We start from the raw sequence: 20720 nt of genomic DNA on the forward strand, positions 1-20720 counted from the left end.
GCGAGGTGATCCGCGCTTTATTTTTAGCCAAAGGAGCGCCGCGCATTAGCATGTGTGTGGCATAATTCCTCCATTTACATGCATTTAGCATATGCTCCCCGCAGGGCTTTCGGCATTTCAATGCGGTCCTCCCGCCCGCCGAAGAATGGCAGGGAGGATGTGGCTGCTTAAGAAAACCGCACGGTGCAGGAAGTGCCGCAAACATATGTTCGGATTTGCGCGCTCATTCATAATTCATGGCCTGCTAAGTCACTTCAACCTTAAGAGCCTTAGTACACTTATTACCAGTGGCATGGTGCCATGTGATGAATTACGAGTGCTCATGCCAAATGCAGTGAAGACTTGTTTCCCTTATTTCACTTGTGTGTGACTTGGTGCTAATGCATCGGGAGAGGGGCTTGTCGATATTTATCAGATTTGATGACACTTTGTAAATGTCATTTATAATAATGTTTTATGAATTCATAATGAGTTTTGACTAATGTGAATTTGATTATATGTAATATTATACTGATATATGAATATCATTGATATGAAGTATACAATCTATTAATAGAAGAGGAAGGGTTAGATGTGGGAAATGGTCCTCTATTTTTAAGGTTTACACTCAGCATGAAAAGCACATTGTGCAGTGTTTATATTCGTGAATCCTGAGGGAGCACAATTGCAGTATTGCATACTTTTTTAGTAAATGCTGGAGGTGCTTGCTGTGTTCTTTGCTTTACCTTAAAAACACCAATAATTCAATTTGACATTTCACCTGACCTTAGAAGTGCTTTGTTTATCGGAGCCCACATGGAGAGAAGCTCAGCAGTTCATCATTTTGTTTTTCCCTCGGTTATTTATTCTCTCTTCAACGCACGGCAAAGCAACAAAGTAATGTAGCTACAACCACCATCCTCCCCCCCCGCCACCTAAACTTTCCCCGTCCGTCTAACTCTTTGAGAGAGTGGACTACTCACCAGAGGACAAAGACAACTTCTGAATGGAATCGATTAGCATGACAAACCAATTTTTGACAGAGCAAACTTCTTCTGCAATAGTTCAAGGTGTACGGAGAAGAAAAAAAGAAGGCAAATGGAAAATGGCAAGCAGACAGTGATGTATTGGTCTGGTGTGTGCAGATGATGGGGAGGGTTATAGTGTCAGTTATGAGCTGGTCTCTAATCACCCCCCCCCCCCTCTCTCTCTTTTTCTCTGTTTCACTGTCCCTGCCTATATCTCTCACTCACAGTGTTCCCTACCTGCGATCCACTCACCCAGTTCAGCTGCGCCAATGGAAGGTGCATCAGTGTGAAATGGCATTGCGATTCAGGTGGGTTGGGCCGCTTCGACAGGATCTCACCCCGCTTAACACTAATCTACCCACCGCTCCCAGCCAGGCATGAGCACACTCTTTCGAGGCATAAAAATGATGTTTAAAAAAAAAAAAAAAAAGGGAGAGATGGAGATAAATCGAAAGGGGACTCTCTGGTGGTGAATCTCTCTCTCTTTCTCTCTGTCTCTCTGTCTCTCTCTTTCTCTCTCTCTTTCTCCTCCCTCTGCAGGATACATGAGCTAAAGGGCCTTTCTTTTGTTCCCAGTCTCTGAGTTTAATCACATATTTACCTCAGTGTACTGAGCCAACAATAAGGCTAGATGATTCTGCTTAATTAAATCATCTTTGTGTTGAGGGATAAGGGTAACTACCTCAAGGAGGGTGAAACATTGAAAGAAAGTGCTAAAGACATACTGTATAATGCTCAGTGACAGATTACTATCCTAACTCTATCTGCAGTCTATTTCATAGCAGGAATCATATTGTGCACCATCTGGCTTTACCTGTCTAGACTTGAAAAGAAGGAAATAACATAAAAAATAACTCAAAACACTTCACCTCATAGGACCCAGTCTAGTGCAGTGTTGGCTGAGGCCCTGATTCGGACTGGGTTCCGCTGTTCTGTCTTGCAGACGATGACTGCGGGGACGGTACCGATGAGGCGGGCTGCGCTCAGTCCTGCTCCAACACGCAGTTCCGCTGCACCAGCGGCCGCTGCATCCCCAACAACTGGGCCTGCGACGGAGACAACGACTGCGGCGACTTCAGCGACGAGAACGCAACATGCTCCGGCGCTGTCCCTGGTACGTGTGCTCTAACTGTCGAAACATCTTTATTCAGTCATGTATATTTTATACATATATATTATTTAGGTTTGTTATTATATTAGGGGCTTGAAATCCCCAAGATGAAGCTATAGAAAAATAGGCATTGGGATTTGTGTTCTAAAAGGTTATCAGTATTTTAGAAGATATATTACATTACATATTATAATGTTTTTTTACTAGAAAGTTACTAGTAGTTACTCATACTCTTAGTGCTACTTTTAGGGACTATGCAAACCTTTTGCTCGACGAAAGTAGTGGTGCTGTGTTGTTTGCTCTCGACTCCATCAGCGTGTCATAATTAAGACATCATAACTTCAGAATGACTTTAAAATGTTATGAATTGGCCATGAGCATCAGGCTTCTAATATGCAATATTAACTTCCTTGGTCCCCTTAACAATTCATTCATGTCCTTCCTAGGGGTTGCACAGAGTACTGAAGCATTTGAGTACTTCAGCAGTTACATCAATTCCCAAGTTTCTACATTAACATTGATACTCGTTAATTCACCGAATTTACAATAAAAAACAGCCACTATATGTAAACACAATAAAAACACCTATTTGAAAAAAAAAGCCACTTTGTTGACGGAACTTCCCACCCTGGGCAACTGTAGAATGTTGATAACAATAACGTGACAATATTGTTGCTATTATCCATACTTCCCCATTGCGTAAGGTAAGCCTAAGTGTTATAAGTGACTAAGTGTTACTAAGTGTTAAGCGTAAGCCTAAGGTTACTAAGTGTTAGTAAGTGTATCAGTAATGTTGCATAGTCTTTTAATTGATGCCTCCCACAGCTCCCCCACAAGCTTGGTCCCCAGAGAGCTCGAGGACTCTGTTTTTCACGACACGAGTGCTCGTTTAGTCAAATTATGCACTCCTGCCGACCCCTAGTCGTTTTTTGATTTTGTGTTGTATTTTGGAGCACGGGTCAGACCCATTGAAAGTTTTTACAGAGTTACAAGAGCATGCCCAGTTGCTTTGCCCTACTTCAGTCTCTGTGATTCTAGACTTGCGAACCACGCTGAAGCTCTCAGCATAACATAGCATGGTTCTCCCACCAACACGTACATAATTGCTTATATGTAATATTTAAAGTGTATATTTATAAAAATGTAAGCATTCTCTCCCAGGGTTACATTCCGAGTGATATGCATTCATATGTATGAGGGGTTCCAGACGCAGAGGCTCCGGAGCACAGAACGAGGCTAATTTGCAGATTACTGTTTAGAGGGGAAAAAAGGAGAGCAATGTATAATTATATACCATAAATGTGTTCATGATTGTCGTGCCGCAGTGCCTTGTCCCTCATTTGGAAAACACATATTTGAAAGTTTTCTCTCTCCTCACTCGGGGGGGGGGGGGGGGGATCTAATGTTATCGCTCGGTTTGTACAAAAGAGAGGAAGGGAAAGAGAGAGAGAGAGAGAGAGAGAGAGAGAGAGAGAGAGAGAGAGAGAGAGAGCATGAGCCCTTAAGAATTGAATCTTGTAATCTGTTGTAATTAGCACTGAAAGCAGAGTGGAGATCTGTAATGCTTTCAGCTGGCTGGCTTGTCACTGAAATGAAGAAGCCATTCATCAAACTAGACCGCTGACGGAAGGCCCTCTCAGGTACTCCGAAATCCCACAAGCCCAGTCCTGCCCAGGGTGCCTCTCCGAGGGGGGCCCGACTGCCTGTGCTATACCCCGCTGCTTAATTTTTCAGCCAGGGTGGAGATCTGACAGATTAGTCAGCTAGTTCGGAGACCTGTCAGTTCAGCTTATACGAAAGGCGGGAGAAAAAAGAAAACAAAACAGAATACAAAGTCTGTCTGGTTTGAATGTGTCGTCTTGCGATTAACTGAGACATCAGAGACGGGGCAGAGCTAGAGGAGAGAAAGGCATTACCCCACACGACCCCAGTGTGCTAAAAAGGCCAAACCCTTTCAGGAGGCAGCGTAATTGCCACATCTCATCTCCGATGAGCTGAAGACACTCGTGGCCGACACACACTTGACCTGCGCCTCTCCGACATGCACTCCACTGTAATCGCGTTGGCTTGCTCAGTGTTGCGGCACGCGGTCAGATAACAACAAAATGTCACCCACCGGGGGTGTCACGTCGCACCGTGTCATCGTCCGAGTCGGCTCTCTGTTGGAGCTCTGTTGATGTTGATGTTGTTCGTTGTCACGGTTTGCAGCCTTGCCCCCCATGGTGGTGGAGTGCAGTGCCGAGGAGTTCCATTGCCGTGCCGACGAGACGTGCATTCCGGAACGCTGGCGCTGCGACAGCGACAAGGACTGCGAGGACGGCAGTGACGAGGCCAACTGCCAGGGCACGCGGAGGATGTGCGACCCCATTGCCAAGTTCACCTGCAAGAACACAGGTGAGTGGGGTTGACACTGAGGATATGTCATATGTCATAACGCACTAATAGCACTTTACCTGAACCCTCTATCATAGGAGTGACATAAACTTTTCATAAACATATCCTGCCTGTAGTCATAAATGATCTATAATGACATGACAGTGTCATTTTATTACTATCTCTTATCATTAGGGAAGCTCTTAGAATGATTAAGTCTGGATCACCGTGTGTCACATGCTTATAAGTTTTGTTTGCATCAAACATTATCAAAGATATCAAGATAATTGCTGATAATGGTCACATAACACTATTATATCACCAGGCAATAACTGACATGGCAACTAATGGCAGTATATGTCATCAGCATTACATGTTTATTACATAGTTGTTTCAGTCTTATAACATCAAGGAGATAAGGAAAGGAAATTGTTGAAGGAAAGTATTAATAATGCATTCACCTATATCACAGAGTGTTGTCTAGAACACGAGTTCCTAGCCCCAAACACGCTTAGCTGTGTGTCTGCTGATGGGGAGTCTGTCTCTATTTGCCGCTCATAGTGTTTGTGTTTATATTCATTTTCCTCAGGCAAACCTCGCGCCAGCGAATTCATTTCCATATATTTTTTCTCTCCTCCTCGGCTGGAGATTTTGATCACTGGACATGTTCCGTGCCGTATGATGTTGCATTATCTAGGCTTCACACACAATGCACCATGGGGGAATAAACCCAGGGTTTATTTGTATTCTCCGGCTTCACCCAATCCCCTGCAGCCGCATGCGGCGTGTTCGGAATCCCCACCAGGGCGCGAGGGCTTTGAGATTCCTCCAGTGTGCCGGCAGCAGAAGCCATTATTGATCCGCCAGAGAAATTTTCACCTCGACCAGTCCTGAGCGCTTTGCTCAAGAAATTATTCTTGAGGCGCACGTTCCCGTTAGTCTCAACGTTCCGGCAGTTTTATATCTCAGCACAGCCACGCGCTTCCTCTTTTGGTGGCACGAAAACATGGAAAGGGAACAAAATTAACAAATAAAACAGCGTTACCTTGAGAAACTGCCGCAAGTAGAGCCACTCAAAAAGGTTGTTTGGGTTAGTTGTGTACGAGTCGACGACTTCCACGCCCTCAGTCCTCTATCGTACGGGGTGAACGGCACCGCTCTCTGCTCCTGACTCTTGGAGCTCAGGAAAAGTTGCTATTTGTCTTAGCTGACATTATGACCTTTAAGATGAGTGATATTACCATTTCTAAGCTCCCCCCACCACCACCACCCCTCCCGAATAACACAACCATTTGTCAGGCATAGAGTGCTGCGAGACAGTGGGAAGTCTCATTTAATATGTCAAAAGGTATCAGACATAAGGCAATAAAGATCACATTGCATATGAAAGGTGTGATTTATTAGTCAGCACGATGCCTAACGAACCTGTCTTCATAATCAGCAGGCGTGTGTGTTGTATCTCGGCTTCCCACTCACCACACCCATGGAAACGTGAAGTGAATATTTTAGTGCGTATTTTAGTGTTTTAAGTCTACTCTTTATATAAAAGATATTACTGTATGTAATATGTGTTTTCTGTAGCACATGGTGCCTAGGCATACTCGCTCTAAAACAGACGTGTTTTTGGACAAATTCCTCATTTCCATTCCAGTCTTTGACTCCAAAACCAGCCACTTGTGAAATCAATCAGAGCCAAGTCCTTTGATGTTGCAGATGGCCTAATTGTAGTTGGGTGTCATGAAAGGAGACATCAACCATCATCGCCATTAAAGAGCAACACTTTTTTTTGTGTGTTTGTTCGTTTTTGTTCTTCCCCCTTTTGATGTTGTGAAATGTTTTAACAGCTACCTGCACCTTGCACAGGCCATTGAAGAAAAAAAAGAGGAACACTTGATGCCAAACATTTCGGTTTTTTTTTTTAGATCTAAGCTGAGTAGGAGGCAAAATGCTTGCATGTTCATTTTATCTCTGTGGGAGCTTTCACTTAGCCGACCTGACTGGGAAAATCACATTGATTAATCTTTCCATCAAACTGTTAATTTCAGCGCATTTCTGTTTACTTGGCCTGGCCTGAGATATAGACTCTGTCATCTTGTCTACTCTCATAAGGGTGGGACAGATTAGGAATGTTAAAACGGCAGCATCTCTCTTGGTTTCTCTTGCTCTTGGTGGTGGAAACATAAAATGTACAGATGATCGTGGGTGTGTGTGTGGTTGTACATTTACAGATGATCGTGTGTGTGTATGTATGATTGTTCACTTACATATGATCGTGTGTGTGTGATTGTCAATTTACAGATGATCGTGGGTGTGTGTGGATGTACATTGTGGTTGTGGTATTACATGTTGCAAATGTGGCTACAATGTTTCATCATTGTTTTTGCAGTTTTAGCCAACATAGCATAATTATCATTATTTGATTAGTTGACTTGATTTCATGTACGGTAAGAAAATAAATGTCAATAAATGTCATTTTGTCCTTTACCACCCCCTGTTTGTGCGTGCGTGCATGTGTGTGTGTCTGTGTGTGTGTGTGTGTGTGTGTGTGTGTGTGTGTGAGTGTGTGTGTGTGTGTGTGTGTGTGTGTGTGTGTGTGTTTCTGTGTATGAGTGCAATTATCCGCGGTCTAGCAGACTATTCTGTCCACATTGCATCTCTCTAGGTGTTTCTGGAGTATGCTCTCTCATCCGCTCTGAGTGTGAGGTTATTAGATGAGGGACCATCAAAAAGCATTTGCGGGTCGAGGCTGTGTGTGTGTTGAGTCTGACAGGCCTCTGCTCAAATAGCTCAGAGCTGTTCTTCCTCCTCCTCCTCCTTGTCCTCCTCCTCCTCCCTCCCCCCTAGGGAAGTGTATCAGCAAGAGCTGGGTGTGTGACGGCGACAGCGACTGCGAGGACCGCTCGGACGAGGAGGCGTGCAGCGATGCCATCTGCAAACCCCCAGGGCACCCCTGTGCCAACGACACCTCCTCCTGCCTGCCCCCGGAGAAGATCTGCGACGGCAGGAGGGACTGCGCCGACCAATCAGACGAAGGCCCCTTCTGTGGTAAGTGGGCTGCCAACAGGAAGTCAACAGGAAGTCAGGGTTCACACTTCTCCAATCATCCAATCAGGGTTCACACTTCTCCAATCATCCAATCAGGGTTCACACTTCTCCAATCATTCTTTAACGAGCTACAGGTTCCACATTGAAAAAACTGATATGGAAACTGACAGGATTTCTATTGAGGTAATTGCTGGGCCCATTGTTAATTGCTTTGTTATTGTTACGTGGGTGATCACTCTGCTGTCATAACCTCAAGTACCTACTTTTAATAGGTTTTGTGGTGCACTTATTTGTCAGCGGGCATATACGTATATATAAAAAAACAAAGCAACCATGAAATAGGTGTGTGCACAGGCAGACATGACCCCAAGAGGTTCCACATTGAAGAACTGATATGTTGACAGGATTTCTATTGAGGTCATCGCGGGGTCATCCAGTAGGGGCCTGCTTAGTGCCCATCACCAGATGCTATCCTGTTGTGGCCAACAGGATGTGTGCTCTGCCAGGAGGAGGTGTTTTCATAGTGAGAACACAAACAGCCCTGCAGTGTTCGTGATAGCACCCCTTTTTTCATTAGTTTGGTTTGCTCGAAAATGTGTTGCTTTAGTTCTGATGACTAATTTCTACATTGATTTTTTGTTATTGTTACGTGGGTGATCACTCTGCTTTCATGACCTACGAGTAACTACTTTTAATAGGTTTTGCGGTGCACTTATTTGTCAGAGCCCTAGACGTCGGCCCTAGATTGACTCATCTTTGAGTTGAACCACATGAGCATTGTTTTTATTTTGGTTTAAATCAATGTCCTGTTACATAGCCAATGGGTGTGCGGCTGCTGTTAAGTGAAGGATGATATTTTAATTTCATTCTTTATTGCATTATGCAAGCCTCGCATAATATTAAGGGATGCAATGATTATGGTCGATCTGTTTCTGAAAAAACCTTTATTGGATTTGCATGATTTCAATTTACTACTTAGTGTTAATCTTGTTTAATGAATGATAACACACAAAATAAGATTATGCACAAATAAATGGAGCTTAAGTGGGTTGCAGGGAAATGCATTGATACAGATACCTACCATGCCAAGGTTGTGAATTATGTCCAGGAATGGCTCGGTTGACAACAGAAATAAAAAAGGCTCAGCATTAAAGAAAAACATACTCCATATACGCATACCCATATACTCTAGACTGTTGGCATGCAAGCTGGAAGGGAGAGAGGAAGATGCTCAATAGGAAAATATAAATTTAGAACCTCTATTCTCTGTTCGGCTCCCCCACTAAGGAAGGCTTTGAATGCCCACTGTAGTTAGAAGCCTTGAGGGAAGGTAAGGAGACAAAAATAAGAAACCGCTTACATATCTCCTGTCTGGGAAAGAAGAAGAACTCATCCCTGCAATACTGATGGAAGTGTTTGTGTTAGCTTGAGACCTGCTGGAGGACGACTAAGACAGCGCTTGACTCTCCTCTGAGAGTGTTCACTGCCAATGGCCCTGTCTGCTTTGTTGGGGGGAGCGTTCATTGACAGGAGCGAAGGGATGCATAGCAGGGGAAGACATGGTTCAGCGGTACAGACCGAATTTTGGGCATCAATGTCTGGGAGACGACCCTGGAGATAATCCAGTCGTGAGCAGGATAGTGGGGGTGTCAGGAGGGGCGTGGGTGGGGAGGTTTGAGGGACGGATTGATTAGAGGGAGCCCGATGGGATTGGTTCCCTGGGCCGGCACCATGGGGAGCCCCGTCCCCCCGGTAGTCTGCACCGACCGACCGAGCGGGGGTCCCATGTGGAGCGAACTCATTTCTTTTCTTGTCAGGGTGCCCGATGGGGATCTTCTCCAAATCTCTGCGAGCGAGAGAGAGAGAGAGAGAGAGACCTTACCACAGTGTCATTTCACAATCTCTTTGTATCTTATTCTTTTTTTATGTCATCCCAGACTGATCTATCTTCTCCTTTAACACGGATTAGGTGCCGAGCAGAGAGAAAGGAAGTTTTAAAGAGAAAAAAAGAGTTTCATTGAAATAAAGGTTCATTCATTAAAATATAACGAGCAAGGGAAGAGGAAACGGGAAAGATTGATTTCCTTATCAGTTTGAGGCAATTCCCACACATCTCTGTCAGTTTTCTGGGCTGGTTGTCTGGTTGTGTTTGAAGGTCTGGGTGTAATGAAACCATCTCGAGTGTCTGTGATAGTTCACTCTGGACTCGTGGAGTCTTCCTGCCGTACTGTGCTCCATAATGAAACATTGTTGCTCTCGCTCTGCTGTCCCTCTGGCATGTATATTTTAGCGCTGTACTTGCAGAGTCTGTTTGATTAGCTGTTTTCTGCTCGGCCACGGATACATGGAAACGATACGGCGGAGCACATCACTCACTGTGTCTGACACCTAAAGAAAGCACAGCACCCTCACATATAATGTATGGCTGGCTTTTCTTCTCCAGAAAGTTCCCTTGCAAGTTCCCTGGCTCCGAGCTTGTTAAGGTTTATTTCCATGATCTACTTGGCTCCACTTAAAAGTTACAAGTTCGTCTACGTTCCTCGGCTTTACTTTTACCATGTCTCTCCATCTCTCTCAGATAAATGCAGGGAGGCCAATGGAGGCTGCAGCCACCAGTGCTCCGTGATTCCAGGGAAAGGGGCAGTGTGCTCCTGCCCCACCGGCCTCCATCTTGGCTCAGACAACCGCAGTTGCGAGGTGGTAGACTACTGCAGCAGGCACCTCAAGTGCAGCCAGAGTTGTGAGCAGCAGAAGACCGTGGTGAAGTGCTCCTGCTACCCGGGCTGGAGTCTCGAGCCAGACGGAGAGAGCTGCTACAGCACAGGTACTATGAATGGTTAGCTTTGGGCCAGGTGTTCACCAGATCCCACCCAGATACCCTGAACACAGATACCATTGCTCTTAATACTTAGTTACATTTTGTGGAGTGGCTATTAATGTCAAACGAAATTGAATACGTGAAGTGAAACTACAAAAAAAGAGAGAACCAGTATGGATGGATGGTGTGTGTGTGTGTGTGTGTGTGTGTGTGTTGTTTTTTTCCTCATGGCTGTGTCATCTCATTTATTTTTAACACAAAAGCAGATAAGACAAGTGACAACAAAGACAATCAGTTTCATTCAGAGCCCAGCTTAGAAAAAAAGAACCGAACAAACAAAAAAACAAGGGAGATCTCGGCTCAGTTGACTAATGTCATGATTGGGACTTACAAGCCTGAGAACACACATTGCTTCCCTCTCTGTTCCCATATGGATTAGATGCGATGCCAGACGTGAATCTTATTAGTGACATTAACCACCCATTAAACCATCACAAGGGTCAAGGGTCAAGCTTTATGCTTAGCCCTGCAAGCTGATTTACCTTCAATATCTTGACAGGATTTTCCTTGCCACAAGACCTCTATACTAGTCATCAAGTGGAATGGCACAAGATCAATCGAGATACCGCTAATCTGTGCTAATTGACACAAGCACGACTGCTGTGCACCGGAGAGGCCTCGCCTGCTAGCATAAGGAGCTAAACAATGTTTTTGCCTAGGTGTGGTTGCCTCCAAAACGCAATTATCCAGCTGTGTAATTCACCCTCCCAAAATTGAACCTGACATCCCGACATGATTGTTGCGCAGGAAGATCCAGCGGCTCTGATCGTAATCTAATTCCCGTAGCCCAGTGCGCGCGTACAGCACTTAGCAACATATTAGAATTAAGGCTCCTCCTCGCGCAGGTCTCTGAGCTCTCACAGCCGGTCTCCCCATCGTCTCCATTTATCCTTAATCTAATGCGAGCCTCTACGGAGGCCATGGCGGAGATCCAAGCCCCCGCCCGGTGCTGCTACTGCTGTTGTTTGTTAGCGTGCGCGCGTGTGTGTACCGCCACTTCATCCACAGCAATAAAGGGGGCAATCATCCGGTGGCAGCGGGAAGTGCAATCAGCACAGGCTCCCATTGAGAGGCTAATGTCTTTACCGCTGCAAGCCTGCCAAATGCTTTTAAATTGTTTCTCAGGAAAAAATCACGTCTGGGTCATTAGTCAAGAAGCGGACGACAAGATGTATGGCGTCGTGATGCATGTCGGCGGATGCTGGATGCAGGGCCGGGGGTTGGGTGGGGGGGGGGGGGGGGGGGTTTGGCGCAAGTTTTCCTGTACTTTTCAGGATTGGTGCATTCATATTTCCCTTGGGAGCGAGAGATGAACAGGGCCCATCAGTGTAAAAGCCTCTTTTTTAATGGAGTGCTTTTGTGAGTGGCAGTGTATGTTTAGTAGGGTGTGTGTGTGTGTGTGTGTGTGTGTGGGTGTGTGTGTGTGTGTGTGTGTGTGTGTGTGTGTGTGTGTGTGTGTGTGTGTGTGTGTGTGTGTGTGTGTGTGTGTGTGTGTGTGTGTGTGTACGCTTCCCTGTACATGCACATCCACCCACTAGTGAGTATTGGCCTAAGTTCAGATTGTTTCCTCAGACCTGGCAGTTCCTGGTTTTAAATACAAAAAAAAAACTGGAAAAAAAAACAGATGCCCATCCTGTTATTTTGGACCAATCACGTGAGTTTACTGATTAAAGCCAGCTTACTGCCAGGAAGTGGAACTAATTAGTAAAACCAGCTGGCACAGCTCGAGGGTTGAAGACAAGACATGTTGGTGCTTGTTTACTTTTTTACTCAATCGCACTTGTCCCCCCACTGCCGTCGTCGACGGCGACCATCTTCTGTCCCTTTTTTTTTGTCATTCGCTTCCAACCAATCCTGTTCCAGATCCCTTTGAGGCGTTCATCATCTTCTCCATCCGGCACGAGATCAGACGCATCGACCTCCACAAGCGCGACTACAGCCTGCTGGTGCCGGGCCTGAGGAACACCATCGCCCTGGACTTCCACTTCAACCGCAGCCTGCTCTACTGGACCGACGTGGTGGAGGACAAGATCTACCGCGGCAGGCTGTCGGACACGGGAGGTAAGAGCGCCTCCGGTGCGGAAGACTGCCAGTGTGTTTTGATGTCAGCGCAGTGTGTTGGTGTGTGTGTGTGTGTGTGTGTGTGTGTGTGTGTGTGTGTGTGTGTGTGTGTGTGTGTGTGTGTGTGTGTGTGTGTGTGTGTGTGTGCGTGTTACGGCAGCTAACAGTTCAGAAATGCAGCACAGCTCCGAGGAAAGGATGGTAGGTAGAGGCAGGATAGAAAGTGCCGTTCTGTTTTATTCGCTGCCATTCAGAACCACTCTCATCCCTCCGCACCATCCCTCCCCCTCCCACAGCCCCCCCCCCCCCCCCCCCCCCAACACTGAAAGGGACAGCTTGTGTTCTCATTTTCAGGGTGTTTTTTTCTTCTTCTTTTTTTACTTTAATTAAGACACCGTCAGGCGGGGACGGAGCTTTAACTGCTAACTGCTAAGGCTAAGTGAGCGGGGGGGTCTCACAGGGGCCTTTTGATGCGCGAAGCTCCAGCTGAGCGTTTAGCTCTATTTCCTGCTGCTGTCAGCAGTGCTCGCAGTCACTCAACCACCCCTTCCTCCTCTCAACCACCCCTTCCCCCTCTCAACCACCCCTTCCTCCTCTCAACCACCCCTTCCTCCTCTCAACCACCCCTTCCTCCTCTCAACCACCCCTTCCTCCTCTCAACCACTTCTTCCCCCTCTCAACCACCCCTTCCTCCTCCATGGGCTTCACACCACCTGTCAGGCTCCTCTCTACACCCATCCTCCCCCCCCACACCCCTTCAAACACACACACACACACACACACACACACACACACACACACACACACACACACACACACACACACACACACACACACACACACACATACATACCCCTCCAGGTTTGTTAGCATGTCATAAAGCCTTCCACACCCAAGGATAATTACAAACAGCTGGACCACCGGCCACCTGGGAGAGCCTGTGATTTTTTTTTTAACAGAGCACCAGGGAAAGGTGCTGTCATCCCCTTCATGTCCGTGCCTCACAATCTGTACTTCTGCCATTTAACCTCCCTCAAAATGCAGCGTTTTAATGAAGCGAGCTAGAGGTGTGGCAGCATGGCCAACTGTGTTATCAAGAATATAAAATGGTTTCTTAAGATGATGAAAGAGGTATGGAGCGCTTTGCCGTCCGTGAGGGAGTATCAAGTGCAACAGCTTGGGTAAAGAACGTTTTAATAAAGCCAGGTAGAGGTGTGGCAGTATGGCCAACTGTGTTATCAAGAATATAAAATGGTGTCTTAAGATGATTAACTCATAGAGGTACGGAGCGCTTAGTCCTCCACGAGGGAGAATCAAATACAACAGCTTGGGTATGGAGTAGTGGATGAGATCAGATGCTGCAACAAGATATTAGGATATTAGGATATCAGGATATCAGGATATCGTCTAAAGCCGTTGAGTTGTGAGAAGACAGCCTGTATAATTCGGCTTCATAGTGTCTCCCCTGCAGATGTGTGAAATGAAAGCACTGAGCTCAAGGTATTGTGAGTGAAACACTGTACAACTGTGAGACTCTTGCCACGGGCGCACGGCCTGGCTGACGACACACTGGGCAACCTTTCGGGCATCTCTGCCAGGCAGCGGTGCAGCTGTCAGGAGCCAAGGAAGTGGAACCAAGTGTAGCTACCCTCAGGAGTGTGTTTCTCCCCTTGCCAAATGCCACCATGAATTTGTTTAAGATTTCTGTTGTTCCTATGCATATCAGATGAAGAATTAGTAGAACATCACCGTTGCCTAATCTGAATCATGCCGGTATGGCCGGTGTTCAGGCCGGTGTGCTGTCACCACTGTAAACTAGATATAGTCTAGAAAACATTTAAAGGGAACATATGGTTTACATCACTGGCTTGACACCATCCTTTCTCATGCCATCCCTCATCAGACACTACTAGGGAGAAGGAGGGAGAGAGGGAGAGAGAGAGTCTCAGGGTGCAAGAATTAATTTCACAATTTGACCAAACATCAACATCAGACATGATGATGCACTGAAAGCAGCAAAATTGTACATCAGAGTACATTAGAGTTAATTAAATGTTCATAAGTCTATGGGTAAATAAGCTATCGGTCAGGAGCGAGAGATGAGTGTCACAGCAATAGAGTCTTCCTAGTACAACTTACACTTCCATTGAGGTGGTGTTTCAGCATTAGAGTTCCTAGTAGAACTTACACTTCCATTGAGGTGGTGTTTCAGCATTAGAGTTCCTAGTAGAACTTACACTTCCATTGAGGTGGTGTTTCAGCACGGTCTGGCCACTCCAGAGGGGCTAGAGGGGCAATAGAGTTCCTAGTAGAACTTACACTTCCACGTCTCTTTCAGGCGTGACGGGGATTGAGGTGGTGGTCCAGCACGGTCTGGCCACCCCAGAGGGGCTCGCCGTGGACTGGATCGCAGGGAACCTCTACTGGATCGACAGCAACCTGGACCAGATCGAGGTGGCGAAGCTCAACGGGAACATGCGCACCACGCTAATCGCCGGAGGCATGGAGCACCCAAGGGCCATCGCCGTCGACCCAGGGGAAGGGTGAGTAGCCATGACGATGTCAATCATGGACCAGTGTAGTTATGACAGTGTTAATCATGGACCAGTGTAGCGATGATGGTGTTAATCATGGACCATCATGGACCAGTGTAGCGATGATAGTGTTAATCATGGACCAGTGTGGCCATGACTGTGTTAATCATGGCCCAGTGTAGCGATGCCAGTGTTAATCATGGCCCAGTGTGTGTGAGTTGGCAATGGCAATGGGAAATGGGTTATCATTTTGTTTTCTCTTCATGTATCTTTTAATGATTTGTAGGCATCTGACTGGTCATGTTTTTTCATGTGTCTAGTTTGCTCAAGTCAGTTTAGCGTAAGGGCATGAGAGTGGCGTAAGAGTGTATTTGTGTATTTATAGATCAAACAGGGTTAAAGAAGTCTGTATTCAGCCATGTTCTCATTTTTCACCAGAAATATATCCACATTTTATGTCTTTTTGTGTTTGGGGTAGAGGTGAAAGAGGTCTATTTTTTTATTTTATTTTGATGCCTCCATCTTCATGTTTTTATATATATATATATATATATATATATATTTTTTTTTTCCTTGTTTGTGTGCAGTCCAATGACTGATCCTGTGAAGCCTCACACTGAGTTAGAAATGCTGTCTTATTTAAGACAACACATGCTTCAAGTTGCCCCCGGGGACTCCAAACAGCATTTAGTGCCCGCAGAGTTGGATTGCTGGCATGGTCAAAATGAACCGAGGGGAAGGAATCACTTGGCTTTTTCCATCCAATCTGAAACAGTGGAAATATTTATTTATCTATTCATTTGTTTATTTATTTATTTTTCTGTGCTACTGGCTACTTTTGACACATGCGGTATCTCCTTTTGCAATATGGTGCTGGTGTTGGCAGTCTTGATGTTTGTTTCCTGTGGAACTCTCATGTTGGCTACTTAACCGATGAATTGGATCAACTAAGTAAGGGAAGAAAAAGAAAAAAAAACGTTAGCGCGGATGAAGGATTCTAGCTGTAATGGAGGAAATCAATTAATTCTGCTGTAGTTGTCGGTAAAAGGATTAACGGCGAAAGCAGGGGAGATTAGAAACAGTCTAGCGCAAGACTGAAAGGAAAAAAAAAGACTAATTGAAGTCATTCTAAGATTTTGAATGGAAGACACCCCATCCTTTGTTTGGGCCAATGATATCTGTCACCCTCCAGCTACACTCCCTCTTTGTCAACACTACAAAGTTATTACTGAAATAGATGCTTTGGGGAAAAATGTAAAATGGCTGGAAATCTATCTTGCTGTGTGGCAAGCTCTTCTGGACAGACAAGCCTATATATATATAGAGAGAGAGATATAGATAGATAGATATATACTGTATAACTGAGTGCAAACTGTTATATTTACACGCTAACTAATTTTGTGCTATTATCTAGAATCCTGTTCTGGACAGACTGGGATGCCACTTTCCCGCGTATCGAGGCGGCGTCCATGAGTGGCAGCGGCCGACACGTGGTGTTCAGAGACATGGAGATCGGGGCCTGGCCCAACGGCCTCACGCTGGACCACCAGGAGAAGAGGATGGTGTGGACGGATGCTCGGTGAGTACCGAACAGACTGGGGGGAGATGGTGAGCAGGCAGAAGGTCATATATAGGTTTGAGTCTCAGAAGACACGCACCTTGTTTCTAATCCACAGTCTAGGTTGCGTATTGAGGAAACGGAAAATGGAAATGCACTGTATGGGGTAGGCTGAACAATCCAAATGCTGTTTCTTTGTACAAGGTTTTCATCTGTTTCGTTTTTTACTCCTTAAGGGGAACTACACAATGTTTGCTAGCCTGTTTAAATGGAGTTGCGTTTCTTGTCGCAGTGAAAAGATTAGATCCCGCATCCCCTCCACCCTCCAGCTCCTCTTGTTAAACATATATAGTTTTCATAATGAGCAAAGGAGCCATTACCGTAGCTGGAAAAAAAGGGCTATTTTGTATTTAGTTACCTTTGTCGGCGTAACAAAATGTTACTCGGGTTGCGCTTCAGAACCCAGAAAATTAGAATACCAGAATGGTATTCTATGGGAAAGTGGAATCCCAGAGAAAAACAACCTTTCTCAATTCAGAATATAACAGGCATAAACAATGGCTCTGGCAGTACTGCAGGTTTGTGGTAGGTCATGGTAGATGTGAAGCCAGCGCCAGAAGGATCTTGACAATATGTCAAGCCTCTTGTTTTTCAGGCTTGCTGCTGGAGATGTCCAAGGGAGCGAATTAAACATTTGAAGGGAACATATGGTTTACATCACTGGCTTGACACCATCCTTTGTCATGCCATCCCTAATCATTATAGATAGTCAATATCTCACACACGACTAGGGAGAAGGAGGGAGAGAGGGAGAGAGAGAGGGAGGAAGAGAGAAAGAGAGAGGGGGAGAGTGAGCTGGAGGGAGAGAGACAGCGAGAGAGATAGGGAGAAAGAGATAATAGCAGACCCATGCTGAAAATACTTGTGCTGCTTGCTTTGTGTGTGGGTTTGCTTCATGTTGAGAAGCCATCTGTGGGGTGGTATTTACTCCCAAACTCTTTTCATCTGCACTTCCTGCTCTTCTCTTCCTGCTCTTGTGACTGAGGAACACATGGGTGGCTCAGACCCAGAAACTGTGTCAAGAGGGTTTGGGAAACATGGTGACGCATGCCATACACTCCTCACTGGCATCCAGTCATGCCATTCACCCGTCGCATGGCAGATGTCATATACTCTTGTCGCTGTTTGTCACACTTGTCTCACGGCAGATTCCACAACAACGTATGTCACACTAATAAACTGTCATGACATCAAACATGCGGAGAGTTGCGATGACAACTACCAGTAGTGATGACATGCCACTGTGACATCATTAAGAACAGTCCACCTCTAAAAATGTATTAGGGTACAGTATGTCATCTATGGAGACATATTGATGACACAGTGATGTCAGCCTTATGTCAGAGATCTCAAGTAAAGTACAATGCAAACCTCACCAGCATTGTTGCGTGACCACGGTGGGATAAGCATGGAAACCATTTCGCCCCGTCTCCCTGTGGCATAGCAAAGCCCCTCTGTGATTGCAGGGATTGTGAAAACCACAAATGCATTGTTCAACATTTTCCCAAGGTCTCCTGTGGCCTCTCACTGACTTCATGTCTCTGGGATGGGCAGAATTATATGGAAAAGCATGGATGGATGGAAATGTGGAGAGATTGTTATGTTCTCCACATCCGTTGCTCTCTCTCTTTCTATCTCTTTCTCTCTCTCTCTCAATCTCTCTCTCTCTCTCTCTCTCTCCTTCTCTCTCGCTCTCTCTCACCTCCCTCGCTTTAGACTTTCCCCGCCGTCGTTTGAGTGACATGGCAGTAAATATGCGTCCGTGTCGTTTCCCTGGGGGTGTTCATCATCACTCTGCCACCTTGTCATCCTCGACCCTGGCTACGTCTCTCTCTCTCTCTCTCTCTCTCTCTCTCGCCATCCCCCTCTCTCAATTTATATATTTGTCTCCCTTTCTCACATTGTCCTCCTTCATCTCTCTTTCTCACTCTTCACTCTGATCACTTTCCTCTCTCTCTCCTTCTCCCTCTCGCCTTCTCCCTCTCTCTCTCTCACCTCTGTCTTGCCTGCAGCTCCGATGCCATCTACTCTGCGTTGTACGACGGCACAGGGGTCATTGAGATCCTGCGGGGCCACGAGTACCTGTCGCACCCCTTTGCCGTGTCCCTGTTCGGGGGCAGCGTCTACTGGACGGACTGGAGGACCAACACACTGGCGCGGGCCAACAAGTGGACAGGCCACAACGTGACGGTCATCCAGAAGACCAGCGCCCAGCCCTTCGACCTGCAGATATACCATCCTAGCAGGCAGCCTCAAGGTGAAAAAAACACATCTCTCTCTCGCCGTATCTCTCTCTCTCTCCATCTCTCCGACTCTCTCTATCTCTCTCTGTGTGTCTCTCTCTCTCTGTCTCTTTCTCTCTCTCTTTCTCTCTTGCTTTAAATGTCCCTCTCTTCCTGTTTCTTGCCTAAATGTTTTTTTCCTCACTCTCTTTAGCTCCCATGTTCCTCTCTCTCTCTTTCTCTCTCTCTCTCTCTCTCTCTCTCTCTGTGTCTTCTCTCTGTCTCTGTCTCCATCTTTCTTACAAAAAAAAACAGGCAGGCACGGATTGCCGTAAATCAGGTCATTAGATCACTGTATAATTAAACACTTTCGTCCACCTAGAAATAAGGTGTGTGTTTTTGTGCACGGGTGGGTGTGACAGAGCTCAACACCAAAAATGAAACCCATTTCTTTTATTATTCCTCCCAAGTCCCTGTGGCTCACAAGGTCACAGTGAGCCCCCCGCCTTGCCAGACGGCCGGTGGCAACGCTCCAAGTCCTGCAAATTATCGCAAATGGCAAACTTCGACAGCCCGAAGAACATTCCTTTTTTTTCCCATTTCAAATGTAATAAGAGAACTAGCACCAGGGACACCACTGTGTCTGGCGACTAGTTTAAAAGGACCATCTATTCCAGGGTCGCTCGATCCCTCTCCTCAGCATTCAGAGTTGGGCTGCAAGGCTATGATATGCAGGACTCAGCTCACTAAGGTATTCAGCCGTTCATCTGAATACCAAAGTCAGCTGTGCAAGGTTTTTGCGTTGACTTTCTCATACGGTCTCATAGAGTCTCAGCAGTAGAGGTTGGGTATTGCTTTTGCTCTATAGAAATACAATTGAATTGAACTGAATTTAATTATCCTTCACCTTTAGGTGTGGAGATTTCTGGCACCATGCACAAGCATGTGTAGTTGTTTAGAGTGCACGTTTTCCCCTCCACATACCTATTCCTATTCCGTCTCTACGTTTGAGAGCAGGCACAGTCAAAAAACCTCTGACATTTTCTATTAATCCAATTTAGCCTCGGAAGGATATGGAGGCAAATATCAGTGTCTTTTAGTGTCACAAAAAAAGGATTATGTTTTAAATGACTGAGAAAAGAAATTAAATTGTACCACTGTAACCATGCTTAGTATAGGTTGCTGTCCTATTTCCTGAGTAAAGAATTAGGTCTATACAATAACCTTCCACTATGTTCTTTATACGCCACTTACTGCCAGACTGACCAGTCTCCAGCAAATACTCTGGCTCTGAAAATGAACACAAAAACATCTATGCCCCCATCCCACTTTAGAGAGGGTGGTTGAGAAATAACAGGAGAGAGATAGTCGGTAAGAGACAGACAGAGAGAGAGAGAAGATGAGATAGAGAGAGACAGTTAGAGAGAGAGAAGATGAAAGAGAGAGAGAGAGAGAGTTGGACGTCTGCGGTTTTTGATCAGAGCTTTTTCTATGCTTCATTTATTCCCCTCTGGTCCCTGAGCACCTGTCAATCAAACATCTCCAATATGGAGTGCTCTGAAATAGGGGGTGAAGTAAGTGCCTCGGCAGACAGCAGCCAGTTCTGGGGCGCGTCTGGCCCGGATCGGGCTAGATGTGTTGCTAAGTCTGTGCCTCTCTTCTTGATCATGCAATACAAGAACTGAAATTCTCAAAGTGTCCGCGTAACTGCCCTCAGTCTCCTGGCCAGGTTCAATTTAATTGTTCCGACATATAGTGTTAAGTAATTGGATTTTTTTGTTTTGTTTTGTTTTATCTTCCTCCCTCTATTTTAGTCAGCTGGAAGTAATAAGATGCAGTCAGTGAGAGTGGTCTCCATTAGTTTCTGCACC

At 45.8% G+C, this 20720-nt stretch overlaps 1 protein-coding gene across 6 annotated transcripts in view; it reads left to right on the top strand.

Moving 5' to 3' along the window:
- Positions 1-20720, top strand: part of lrp1bb (low density lipoprotein receptor-related protein 1Bb) — a 302617-nt gene that overhangs the window by 164078 nt on the left and 117819 nt on the right. For all 6 annotated transcript variants that reach the window (XR_004165369.2, XM_031582278.2, XM_031582280.2 and 3 more), the window contains exons 18-26: positions 1235-1315; positions 1951-2121; positions 4327-4512; positions 7336-7536; positions 10115-10360; positions 12278-12475; positions 14814-15018; positions 16424-16588; positions 18640-18884. Coding sequence is in view for 5 of the 6 variants with exons in the window: in XM_031582278.2 (XP_031438138.1) it covers positions 1235-1315; positions 1951-2121; positions 4327-4512; positions 7336-7536; positions 10115-10360; positions 12278-12475; positions 14814-15018; positions 16424-16588; positions 18640-18884 (1698 nt within the window). In the remaining variant the exon portion in view is untranslated. The remainder of the gene's footprint in view (positions 1-1234; positions 1316-1950; positions 2122-4326; positions 4513-7335; positions 7537-10114; positions 10361-12277; positions 12476-14813; positions 15019-16423; positions 16589-18639; positions 18885-20720) is intronic.

The sequence above is a fragment of the Clupea harengus genome, chromosome 2 (assembly GCF_900700415.2).
Source record: "Clupea harengus chromosome 2, Ch_v2.0.2, whole genome shotgun sequence".
Taxonomy (NCBI): Eukaryota; Metazoa; Chordata; class Actinopteri; order Clupeiformes; family Clupeidae; genus Clupea; species Clupea harengus.